We start from the raw sequence: 13,014 nt of genomic DNA, 5'->3' as shown, positions 1-13,014 counted from the left end.
ACCGTTGTGGAGCTCTTTCTCTGGACAGCTTCTTCCTTCCTACTATCCTGCCCCACAAATTCCAGTTGCTTCGTCTCCCCTCAGCCCTGACTGCTGAAGCTCTGCTGGGATTCCTTCTGGGAAAATGGTTTTAGGCGGAAAGCCAGGGCCATGATTGGGCTCACAACATTTGTTTCCTTCTCTCCGGGATGACAGTCCTGTGCTGCCTGGTGTCCAATGGCTGAAAACAGTTGCTTCATACCTATTTTCTCCAATGTTTTAATTTTGCAACAGGAGGATACGTCTGGTCCTAGTTGTTACTCCATCATGGCTGGAAGAAGAGGTCTCAAATTATGTACTTCTTAAATATTGCTGTGTCTAAACCACCTTAGTCTAAAACACTTTTATTCCAGCTACAACTTTATGTTGGCTGCAACTCAGAAGCTGTATGTCATTTGGCAAATAGTAGTTCCGTCAGTTAACACGTATCCTCCAAATGTTAACACATCTCACTATAAAATATCCAAAAAAAATCACATTCCTTACTTCATCAGAAAAGTCTTTAACTTTGGGGAAGCCGTCAAGCTCACAGTGGCAGGCACAAGTTTCCTAAAACTCTAATTTTCACCTGAAAGCTGAAATTTTATCATTAGCAACAGTACTGTTGGTTGTTTTCCATGAAATGACAGGCTTACTTTGTTCATTTTTGAGAAAACATCTGCCAAATACTCAACACTAAATAACTATAGTTTGTCATTCTTTCAAGAAGTAATGAGATTCCATCTTAAAAAAAAGCAACTAGTTCAGCTTGCAATTCGTTCATACAAGTTTTTCATAGAGAGAACCATTGTACTTTGGAATTCAGCAAAGAATACAAAATGTTCTTCCCATTTTGTCACACAGAGTATTAACAGGATGTGCAAGATTTACTGAAATTAATCATTTCTCCTTTTCAAGGAAATTTACTTTTTTTTTTTTTTTTAACGACAAGGGCCACTAACTGGATTCTTGCTCCAGATGCCAGCAGTTTACCCACCATTGCTTTCGCATAATCAGTACAAATGTCAACACACTGAGAAAAGGCAAATAACCTCTTGACATTATTGTGAAAATAGTCTTGACCTCATGAACCCCCTGAAAGAGCCTTTGGAACTCCGGGAATCCACAAACCACACTTTAAGAACTGATGACACGGGTGAAGAATTGAGCACGGCACGCAGTTCTAACTTGCCCTGTAATGCAGGGATACAGTTTTTTTATGGGAAGTTGGAACAAGACAGACAACTCAAAGGGAATGGCTTATCCTACCTTGCAGCCCCTCCTAGGGCCTCTTTCAGATTGGCTAATTACCTATTCTTGCCTCTAGGGAGGCTATTGCAATTGCCAAGGCCCGGCTGCGCCCAGAGGACCCGATCCTGAAAGACCTGTACCTCAGCTGGGGAGCCATCCTAGAAAAAGACGGCCATTATGCCTTAGCAGCCAAATGGTAAGTCTGAGGGAAACAGGAGTGCACCCAAACAAAGAAGAGCTTCTGAAAGAGCTGGACGAGGATGGAAGAAAGAAGTTTAGAGGTGGGGGTGAAATAACTAGCAAATTAAAAAGCGTATATGTAGGGCCTCCCTGGTGGCGCAGTGGTTGACAGTCCGCCTGCCGATGCAGGGGATACGGGTTCGTGCCCCGGTCTGGGAGGATCCCATATGCCGCGGAGCGGCTGGGCCCGTGAGCCATGGCCGCTGGGCCTGCGCATCCGGAGCCTGTGCTCCGCAACGGGAGGGGCCACAACAGTGAGAGGCCCGCATACCGCAAAAAGAAAAAAAAAAAAAAAAAAAAAAAAGCGTATATGTATTAAAGCCAGCTTCATAAGATTCATCAGGATCTACCTACTTGGTATTTATGTAAGTCACCATAACTTCAAGAAATCCAAGTCGTGGACTTGGAAATCACTCCTTTCTTTAGGGATGTCTTGTATCATTAAATATGGGAAATGGCAGGGAATGACTCCTTTGCTTGGGTTCAACTCAGCAACTGCTGAAGTTCCTTTATTTCCTTAACCTGTATAACGCTGCCTCTTCGGCTTCTGCTGCACTGGCCTCAGCCTTCACAGGGACAGCCGCAGGTAATGACACACCTGGGACCACAGAAAGGCACGCAAGGCAAAGTGGACAGAAAGAAATGATCCAACCCTCTGGGGAGCAGGTGTAGGCGATCTGTTTATGACACTCTGCTTGAGTTTTCTTTTGTATTTTAGCTATTTAGGAGGCACTTCAGCTTATGATGCAGCCAAAGTTTTGGCCAAAAAGGGGGATGTGGCATCACTTAGAACGGCTGCAGAGTTGGCTTCCATCGTAGGAGAGAATGAGTTGTCTGCTACCCTGGCTCTCAGATGTGCCCAAGAACTGCTTTTGGCCAGGAACTGGGTGGGAGCCCAGGAAGCCCTGCAGCTCCACGAAAGTCTAAAGGTTAGTCTGTTACTGCCTCTCCTGCTTTTAAGAGGGATGAGCCCCAAACCCTTTTCTAGTCAAATTCCAAGTGAATTACCCAGTTGCACAAGCTGTACCAATTTGGTAAGTATCCTTAGAAGTGTCCAGCAAGCCCTGGCCATACTATCCCATTTAAGTACTGTGGCTTGTCAGTTGCCACATTCAGAGTAAAAGATAATGTGGTTATTGACAGTAATTCCCACTGCTTAGCAGTCGAATAGCCTTTAGTCAGTTCAGCCCCTGTGTTTCTTCATTGATGTCATCAGCACAAAAATGAAGAGGAAGAGGGTGTGCTTTGAAGAAAATGGATTGGCTTTAACAGAAATCATGTTGCTCTACCTGTAGCAGCCCTCTTCAGCTGTTAGCTGTAATTCTGCCTATATGAAACAGAGACCTTCCCAAGCTTAAGTGAGAAAATATTATAGGGATATACAAGGAATCTCATGGCAACTGAAAACCCAGCAGAAGTAAGGATTTTTTTTAGGCCTTTTCTCTGTGCTCTCTTCTCTTCCAGCTGATTCCCTCTGTTAAACCTACTTGGATACAGCCCTTAACCACTGCCCCAGCTCTCAGATCTACACAGCTTGTCTGCTCCAGCACCTTCTGCCTATGATGCTTTAACTTCTGTATGCCTTAATCTGAAGTTTGGGCAGAGAAAAAAACTAGATGAGTCCAGCCCATCTTTTCTCAAACTGGGCCACAAGTCTTAAGTGGCTGGCCTGCATGTGGCTTTAATTTCAGTGAGTAGGGCTATAGCTGGGGTGTCATATTATAAATATGGTTGCTTAAAAAAAATGTAATAAATATGGTTGCTTGAGCTCCAAGACCTGTGGGTAGGAATCCCCCAAAAGGCATTTGGAAAAACTGTCTGTTAGATCACCTCTTTTCCCCATCCCACAAGACTCACTGGGCTGGCAGCACACTGGCTGCTGCAAATGCAAAGGGGGAGAATCTGAGAGACTGGGGAGAGCTCTAGATAATGGAGCACTTCCCTGCATAACAGCTCCTCTCCTTTGTTATCGGGTTCCAGGGTCAGAGATTGGTGTTTTGCCTTCTTGAGCTACTGTCCAAGCACCTGGAGGAAAAGCAGCTTTCAGAGGGCAAAAGCTCCTCCTCTTCTTACAATGCGTGGCCTGCAGGCAGCGAAAGGCCCTTTGTGGAAAGGGTGACTGCAGTATGGAAAAGCGCCTTCAGCCTCGACTCCCCAGAGCAGTCCCAGGCAGCATTTCAGCAGCTGCAAGATATCAAGTACCCATCTGCTACAAGTAACACTCCCTCCAAACAGGTACCCCTTCTGCATGAGCTTTTGATATTAATCACTCAGTAGTCTAAGACTTCTCTAATCCATGTCTAGTATAATAAGGAAACATGCAGAATGCCAGTTTGTATTTCAGAAAAGATTAAGCCAGGCCTAGGAAACCTGGAAAGATCCCTTCAGATTAATTAGAGCCCTTTATCTTTAAAGTTAGTCTTCGATCAGAATTCCCTTCTAAAAGAAAAAGAAAAAAGTCTAAAAACAAAGAAAAGCACAGAAACTAATATAATAATAGGTACCCATCAATTAGAATTAATTAACAGATGTTCACATTTTGTCATTTTTGCTTCATGGAGTCTTTTGGTTTTGTTTTGTATATTCTTTTGCTTTTGGTGAAAGAATCAAGTTGAAGTCCCTCATGTTCCTGTCCCCGGTGCCATTTCCCTGCCCTAGCTCACAAAAATTTCAGCCCCTGCATCAGACCACATGTGTTATTTTGTGGCTTCCTTATGTGATCACTGTTTATAAAATCTTAAACATACCTGTGCACGATGACACCCAGCAACCCCATTGCTTAGGTATTTCACTAAAAGAAGTGAACCCAGGTGTCTACACAGTCTTGTACAGAAATGTTCATAGCATCTTAGTTCATAATAGCCAAATAGAAACAACACAAATGTCCATCAGCTGGTGAATGGATATACAAACTGCAGTATATCCATATAGTGGAAAACTACACTATGCAACAATAAAAAGGAACAAATTACTAATGCAAAAAGAGTATCAGTGAATCTTGAAAGCATTATGGTAAGTCAAAGAATCAAGTCACAAAAGACTACATACTCTACTGTTCCACTCATATGAATTATAGAAAAGCCAAAATTATACTGGCAAAAACTAGATCACTGGTTGCCAAGGGATGAGGAGAGGGGAGTTGAATGCAAAGGGGCACAAAGGAGTATCTTACAATGAAAATGTTCTGTGTCTTGATTTTGGTGGTAGTTATGCCATATGTATGTGTGTATATATATATATGTATACATATATATATATACACACACACATATATTTGTCAAAACTCATCAAATTGCACACTTAAAATTGATAAATCTTAATTACACTCCAGATTTTTTTAATTACAGCTTTTAGTTCAAGAAACTCACTTTTTGTTTTAATTTTTGTTTACTTTTTAAAATTTTGTTTTAATTTTAATTTTTTGTTTTAATTTGCATTTAGCAAATGTCAAGGCATTTTCTTAGCATGAACAGACTTTAACACCAGACAGTGTATGCTGCGGTACAACTAAATATGAAAGTTTCCAGTGAGGAAGCAAAAATGGGTGGTGGAGATAGGAGGACCTTTCTTAATTGTGGACTGTGTGTACTTCCCAAGTGCAGTTAATAGGAACATTTCTGGTGTCATTCCCAGTGCCTGATGTGAGAGGATGTTTAACTGAGATTCTGGCTCCTCTCTCCAGCTCCTGCTTCACATTTGCCATGACCTGACCTTGGCAGTGCTAAGCCAGCAGGTGGCCTCCTGGGACGCAGCTGTGGAAGGACTGCTTCGGGCTGTGATCCGGAGCTACAACTCAGGAAACTTCACCATCATGCAGGAAGTGCACTCAGCCTTTCTTCCGGAGGGTAAAAGACCCCCAGCTCTGCTGGAGCACACCCACTAAAGGATGATATAAAGTGTTGTGGCACCAGGAGTACATAGGTTATTGAAAGACAGACATGGGCCAGTGTGTCATATAGTAGACAGTTTGAATTCTCTTACCCAACCCTCCTTAAGAGGTAGCCAGAATGACTAAGCTGTTTTCCTTTACCTGGTCCTACCTACCTACCTCACTGCCTCCTATGTACTTTCCTACACACAGCTCTAGAAAAATAGCAATGTGCTCACAAGTTATTAAGAATGGAGAAGACATTCCTTGAGCTGCACAATTAGTCACTAACCTAAAACACTGTGGTTTTTCAGAGACACAGTGGGATCTTACCCCCAGAGCCTTCAGTGGGACAGATGAAATACTTTTTCTATCATGCTTTAAATGGCCTGTAGCAATGAGGACACTGCCTTAGGCCAAGAAATGTTTAGCTCTGGTTGGCTTCTGGTGGAAAGCATGTGGTCCCATGGATCACTGCTTTTCTGTTTCTTGGGATCTGATCTGCCTCTTGGGTGATAGGAAACAACATGCGGGCAGGAAGCCAGATTTCTGACAGATAAAGAAATGAACAACCCTAAATCCTCTTCTTCTCTCCTAGGCTGTGACCACCTAAGAGACAAACTGGGTGGCCATCAGTCCCCCACCACACCAGCTTTCAAAAGTTTGGAGGCCTTTTTTATTTATGGACGTCTGTATGAATTCTGGTGGTCTCTCTCCGGGCCTTGCCCCAAATCCAGCATCTGGGTAAGGGCTGCTCACAGAAGGACAACCTCTGTTGAGCAGAGCCAACAGCTTGACAATGTCAGCCCTGAAGAAACTGACCCCAAAGCTTCCCAGCCAGAGCCAAGCAGAAATCTAGAACTAGACGTGACACTCACAGAAGAAGGTGAGCAAATGCTGAACGCTTGTAAGGAGCTCTTGTCAGAAAAGCATGCTGGTTTCCAAAATGCACAGAGAACCATTGCTGAAGTCCAAGATACCTTGGCAGAAATGATCCGCCAACACCAGAAGAGTCAACTTTGTAAAGCCACAGCAAATGGTCCTGATAAGAATGAACCTGAACAGAAAGCAGAACAGTCCCTCTCTAGTCCTCAGAACCAGTGGTAAGTACTGATTCAATACAACATGGAACTAAAATACCCTGCTGGATTCTCACATAGTACTTGATGAGATTGATCAGGTCACTTGGAAGCACCACAATGCAGTCATTAAGGCACAGGCTTTGAAGTCAGATGTGGGGTTCCAATCCTGGCCCTGTTCAGTGACCTCAGGCAGGAGTCTTAATGTCTCTGAGCTTTAGTTCCCTCATCCATCAATGGAGTACCAACTCCATCCTTGCTTGTTTTGAGAATTAAACAGAATCACAAATATTGTTAATAACAACAGTACAATAAAACCCTACTTTTGTGCAACAGATTCCTAAATAATCAATCATGTAAAATAGGGAGTTGCATTATTGCATCATTAATGAAAACCATTGATTTTTTTTTTTTTCGCCGTGCCACGCGGCTTATGGGATCTCAGTTCCCCAACCAGGGATTGAACCCGCACCCTCAGCAATGAAAGCAGAGAGTCCTAACCACTGGACTGCCAGGGAATTCCCAAAACCATGGTTTTTCAATTGTTCAGTACTATCCCAAAAAATACACCAAAAGGGTAGTGTACAGAATTACATACTAAACTGTAAAAAAATCCCAAATGGTCAGATTGCTGCAGCATCCTAATCATTTCCATTGAAAATAAGGGCCAGGTAGATATAGATGATTATTAATCACTTTAGAGCCCTTTTGCATTATCACAGGGCACTTCGCTATGGGCATTTGCAGTGATTAACAGTTACTGATTAGTTGTTATGCCGAGTGCCTTTAACCTTGATTATGTCCCCCCCAGCACAGGGCCTAAAATATAGTAACTAGCACAGTCAATAAACTTACAGCTATTATTACTAAACTTTTAAAAATTAAACTTACATTTGTTGCTCTAAAAATACTACGAGTGAAATCTTGAGTCAGAGTTTTGAGTTACTTCTCTAGTGAGCTACCACACTCTAGGCAGTGCTTTATGTTTGGTTTTAGTAACAAGAAAAACACAAAAAAGTTCTCTAACCCAGCGGCTCTTAACCTTTGGATCAGAGGGCCCCTTTGAGAAGCTTAAGACACTCTTCCCAGAAAAATGTGCATCCATACACCCTGAGGGTAGGAACGCCAGCTCTGTCTAACCTATTCCCCAGAGAAATACAGGCCCTTTGCATTTGGCTGCATATTGAATCCCCTAAAGGTCCTTAATTTTCACTAGAGCTCTATGTCTAGGAAGTGGGGATTTGGAAAGTGGTGAGGAACAATACTGCATTTTGAAAATTTTATATCACATCACATTAAATTCCCTTCTCTTAGCCTTTGTATTTAAAGATAAGAGATAAAGACCCAGGTGACAAAGTAATTTTATTTACAGGATAATAGATTTAAAAGTTATGTGGGGCAAGACATATAACTTATACTTTTTTTATTATTATTATCACTAGTAAAGAAGAAAAAAATGAACCAGTTTCTCTGCCTGAATTAACCAAAAGGATTACAGAGGCCAATGAGAGAATAGCTAAGTTTCCTGAGAGTACTAAGGTAAGATTTATATAGCAGTTCATTTGATAAAACATTACTTTCTTTTTTTTGGCGGTATGCGGGCCTCTCACTGTTCTGGCCTGTCCCGTTGCGGGGCACAGGCTCCAGACGCGCAGGCTCAGAGCAGCCATGGCTCACGGGCCCAGCCGCTCCGCGGCATGTGGGATCTTCCCAGACCGGGGCACGAACCCGTGTCCCCTCCATCGGCAGGCGGACTCTCAACCACTGCGCCACCAGGGAAGCCCAAAACATTACTTTTTATATTATCAATTGACTACACCAGATTCTTTAATGTCATCTGAAATCTGTACACATTTGTATGTGCTTAAAAATGGAAGATCCAGTTGCCTTTGATGAGCTAAAATGTTTTGTGAGAGTAGAATTATTGACACCACAAGCAATTTTATACCTTAGCCTTCAGAGAAATCTAACAGATTTTCTAATTACGAGGTAAAGTAAAATTACAGTTGGTACCATGTATTTGATCGCTTACAAATGGATAGGTATATTTGGATGTGGCCCTAGTAGTAACAGAAGCATCATGTTTTAAATTCATTTGAGTAGGGCTCTAGGAAAAGACTGTATCATTTGAGAGGGACATCTCAGTTTTGAGTATCATCTCTCCTTAGAGTAACTGATGAAGTCTTAGGAGAGAAATGGCTCAACTGTGCCAGAGAAGTGTCATGAGATAAGACTTGAGACACTCATGCCTTCCGTGCAGGTGTCTGTGGCTTTTTTTTGGCAAATGCTTCCTTGTTTATCCCGTGTCATCTTTCAGACCTGGCCCTTCCCAGATGTGCTGGAGTGCTGCCTCGTCCTGCTTCACATCGGGTCCCAATATTCCGGCTTCGTGACCCAGGAAATGCAGCAACAGGCTCAAGAGCTCCTTCAGAAATACGGCAGCACTAAAGTTTACAAACGACACTACCAGACCCTCTGCACGTGAACTTTCAAGGACCTCTAAGAAACTGTGCCAAATTCAAAACATCCAACACCTTTCACCTCTGCATTTACACCTCTCCAGACATTCACTTTGACCCCTGTATGTTTCTGCAGTGAGCCAGATAATACAAATGAGAGTCAAGTTTCAATCAACTCTACACTTAAACACAATGAAATCTGACTTTGGACTCAATTGTGGTTTCCTACTGGAGGAAAGTTCATGAAAAGCCAGCAGTAGTTACTCAGAACTAACAACTGCAAAGTGATTGTTGATAATCTCTAAAGCCTTGCCTTATGCAGGTTTCGCCCAAAGAGGAGAAACTTTTTTAATCACCCAAAGTGTTACATTCTTAAACACAAGCTACCTTTATAAATGCTTTGCTTGATCATAAACATGTACACTCTTGTTTGAGGGTAGAGGTTATGTCTTCCCTTTACTATTTTACCCCTAGCACTCATTTAAGAGTGTCTGGTATCTAATAGGTACATAATGGAAACTTTCAACTGAATAAGTTGGGAAACTGAAAGAATGCTCATTAATAGCTTAGACTTAAAGGACTCTAAACTGAGCTCATTGATACCAGCACTGGCTGACAACTAAGGCTTGTGATTGGTAGTTGACCTTACTGCGTTAGCAGAACACAGGAATTCAAGAACATCTGGCAGTACAATAGCACCCCGTCAGCCAGGATTTCACTTTCCACAGTTTCAGTTACCCTCAGTCAATAGCAGTCCAAAAATATTAAATGGGAAATTCCAGAAATAGACAACTCATAAGTTTTAAGCTGTGGCCATTCTGAGTAGCATGATGAAATCTCACGACGGTCTCACTCCGTCCTACCCAGCACATGACTCATCCCTTTGTCCAACATACCCATGCTGTATATACTACCTGCCCATTAGTATAGGAAAAACAAAGCATACATTATAGGGTTTAGTACTACCCATGGTTTCAGGCCTCTACTGTGGGTCTTGAAACATAACCCCCACAGATAAGGGGAGACTACTGTATATGCAGAGGCTGAATTACACCCATAGTTAGTATTCTCTTGGTTACTCTTCAGGACCATCCCTTTCTGAGGATGACCACTAACACAGCCCTACACACACATATATATACAAGGCAAAGTTCTTTACAGTTCTACTACACTTGGGCCCCTTTCTTTAGCACCACTTTATTTATTTTTGGGGGCTCTGAATATTTTATCTTAAAAAAAAAAAAAGGAAAGAAAGAAAAGGGGTGGGGGAACCGTCCCCACAAGGGGGTAAGGCCCCCAGTGGGCCCTGCCTGTTCTCCCCGGCTCCAGAGACTTCTGCATAGGCCTTAGCTGCTTGCCGGCCAATCTCCTCTTCCTGGGGCAGCAGCCACTGCTAACCATCCTATCCCCACTTCTTACTGAAGCCTGTTCCCCAGAGTCCTCAGGTGCACATCTGAGCTCCAGGGAAAGGAAGAACCAGTGGAAGTGCCAGTGTCCTGGGGCAAGCCAGAGCTTTGCTTGTCAGCAGACCCTCCACTGGCACAGCACCACTTTAATAAGCTGTTTCTTATCTCTCCCATGCAATGAGCACACCCCTACTCAACACTCAGTTCCTCAACCCTTCATCTCAACATTTCTCCTGACATGTCAGTAAGCCTGTTGTCAAAAATAAACACCTATTTTAAATCCAAATTTGTTAAGGATATATGTGTAGGGCTCACAGTCACCAGCATGCTAAAGCACCTTGGTTGAGAACCACTGACTTATGCTGCTTTACCACAAATCTTACGATAAATATATCTCTTCCAATATGTGAACATCCCAGTCAAAATCCTAGATCTGCTCCTGTACCTGACTTCTTACAACCCTACATTTTTGGGCCAATAGATAGGATTGGAAACAAAGTCCTGAACCAAGTCTAGGATATCAGACGTTCAATTTATCCAAAAGAAGTCCACTAATTAATAAGTGAATCTGCCGTATATAATGGAGTAGCACCAGGAAGTAGAATTGAAACTGATTTCCTAGTAAGGCCCAATAATCAGCGAGGCGAATGAAGTAGAGAGACAATTCCATTTACACAGCTGCTCATTAAAGGCTTCCTACAAAGAGACATTTTGTATGCAAGCCAACTTGTGGAAAATGGAGGCAAGAGTTAGGGAACAGACAAGATGCTTCCATGTCACTGACAGCGAACAACCATCTTCTAAAGCCAGCAATTCAGAGCTTTGAAAGACCAAACCTTCATGCCAGTGGTTAAAAAGAAATCTTTATTTTACAAAATTAAAAACATAAATAATATTTACAAGCATCTTAAATACCAGCTTATAATACTTGACATTTTAGAATCATTTTAAATTGAGTTTTCCATAAGCTTTTAATATGCAAGACTTCAACCACTTCAGTGAGTGACCAGTTTTCATTTCCACTATTCCAAAGGAGTTTTTGGTTTTTTGAAATTGTCCATACTGTAGTCATTCAAAAAAAATACAGTGTACTTTTTAAATGACTAGTTAAAAAAAAAAAAAACCACAGTCCTGAGCTTCCTACCCCAGTTGTAGGATATTACTCCAAGAGAACCCTATAACCCAAATTCCTTACTGTCCTGTTTACATGTAACCACTATAACTTTAAAGACTCACATTTCTGGTACTCACCATAATCCATCTCCCTAACTTCTCCTCAGTTTGCTGAAAAGGAAAGGCAGGGAAAACAGAGAAGAGAGGCAGGAGAGTACAGACGACCATCTGAAATCACATTACTGAAAACGTAACAGACTTATGATCCAAAAACCTGCTCTTAGTAATTTCCTTCGGGATCAAATCCAAGGTATTTTATGAAATGAAAACTTAAAATGATTTCAAATGATGCACATGTGACAGCAAATCTCAGTGGCACAATGGAACACAGACTTAAAGGAAGTGGTTAAGTTAATACCCATTCTGGAGTTCCTTGTGAATGAGGGGTAGACAGATTCAGTAGAATTTTGTTTTTAAGGGAAGTTTTCATTAGCTGGTCTTCATATTTCAGCACTGAGTAATTCATTTCCACGGAATAATACATGAAGACCAACAAAGTGGGAGGAAAGCAAATGTCCTCGAGAAGGGTCAAAATAAACGAAAAGAAAGGAAGGAAAGGAAAGGCTCAACATCTATAACCCGCTTCACAAGACCACCACTTGGTTCCACTTTCCCTTGAAGCCCTCAGCTCAGCTGAGAGTCACAGCAAGAAGTCTTCATCCTCAGAGATTAGCAACAAATTTAAAAGAAAAAGAATGACACAAGTAAGAGTTATACACATTTTACTAGTTTGTTTCTGACTTGTCCTGGATTTTAGAAGGTGTCAAAGGAGCCATGGATGCTGGTGGCAGGAGGCAACTGGAGAAGAGAGGCTTAGGGATGAGGAATAGGGAAGACTTGTTTACAAATTCAGAGCAAACTCCCTTCTTCTGGATCTAAAAGACATCTTTTGTCTTCAGTAAAACAAGTCTTTCTGTCAACGCAGATGGTAGGTACGGTTTGCTCAAAGAAGCGTCTTCTCTTGGGGAGGAAGGTAAGTATACACAGTCAGCACACTAAGCACCACTCTGGGACCAGGCCCGCCGCGCAGAGCCTCGCCGCCATCACTGCTGCATGTTGTTGATGATCGCCAGGATGCTCATCTTCTCCTGGGCAGAGTCCACATCCTCATTCTGCTTCTGGGCCACTCCCGTGCCTAGGCCATAGAGCCGCCCACAGTACTTGGCATCATCAATACTGTCCTCAAAAAACAACTGCAGAATAGGACAGAGAACCCCTGGTGAGAATCATGCCAAGAGTCATGCCAAGAATCAGGCCAAGCCGCAACACTACTACATCAGCACCTCCCAGCTCTCTTAAAGCCTTGAAAATCTAGCCAACTAGAAACTAACTTCATAAAGAAAGGCTCCAGACCTTTCCTACACAGTCTTTTCATGCTCCTTTCTCTCTACATAGGCTCCCCTTTCTGAACAGACTTCCACTTTCCATGAGTTTTTACTGCCAGGATCCCTGTGCTGCTGTTGCTGTTTAATACAACTGCCTCTATCTCCTCCCTTCTCTTTAACAGGCAGTGCAATGGT

The 13,014-nt window shown here is 42.4% G+C and overlaps 2 protein-coding genes across 8 annotated transcripts in view; one reads left to right on the top strand and one right to left on the bottom strand.

Moving 5' to 3' along the window:
- The window catches only part of GEMIN5 (gem nuclear organelle associated protein 5), a 43,003-nt gene extending 31,912 nt beyond the window's left edge, over positions 1–11,091 (top strand). For 2 of the 6 annotated variants that reach the window (XM_060093709.1, XM_060093707.1), the window contains exons 22-28: positions 1,346–1,465; positions 2,228–2,438; positions 3,490–3,744; positions 5,192–5,354; positions 5,976–6,480; positions 7,899–7,995; positions 8,774–11,088. In XM_060093709.1, the coding sequence (XP_059949692.1) occupies positions 1,346–1,465; positions 2,228–2,438; positions 3,490–3,744; positions 5,192–5,354; positions 5,976–6,480; positions 7,899–7,995; positions 8,774–8,941 (1,519 nt within the window). In that variant the 3' untranslated portion in view covers positions 8,942–11,088. Of the gene's footprint in view, positions 1–1,345; positions 1,466–2,227; positions 2,439–3,489; positions 3,745–5,191; positions 5,355–5,975; positions 6,486–7,898; positions 7,996–8,773 lie in introns of those variants that run through there. The other 4 variants (XM_060093710.1, XM_060093708.1, XM_060093712.1 and 1 more) reach the window with 4 other exon arrangements.
- The window catches only part of CNOT8 (CCR4-NOT transcription complex subunit 8), a 51,461-nt gene that overhangs the window by 26,827 nt on the left and 11,620 nt on the right, over positions 1–13,014 (bottom strand). The window contains exon 7 of one of the 2 annotated variants that reach the window (XM_060093713.1): positions 12,200–12,687. The exons of the other annotated variant lie outside the window; for it this stretch is intronic. Coding sequence (XP_059949696.1) covers positions 12,538–12,687 — 150 coding nt within the window. The 3' untranslated portion in view covers positions 12,200–12,537. Of the gene's footprint in view, positions 1–12,199; positions 12,688–13,014 lie in introns of those variants that run through there. 2 annotated transcript variants of the gene reach the window in all.

This window comes from Mesoplodon densirostris, chromosome 3, assembly GCF_025265405.1.
Source record: "Mesoplodon densirostris isolate mMesDen1 chromosome 3, mMesDen1 primary haplotype, whole genome shotgun sequence".
Taxonomy (NCBI): Eukaryota; Metazoa; Chordata; class Mammalia; order Artiodactyla; family Ziphiidae; genus Mesoplodon; species Mesoplodon densirostris.
This window is presented reverse-complemented; position numbering and strand designations above follow the sequence as displayed.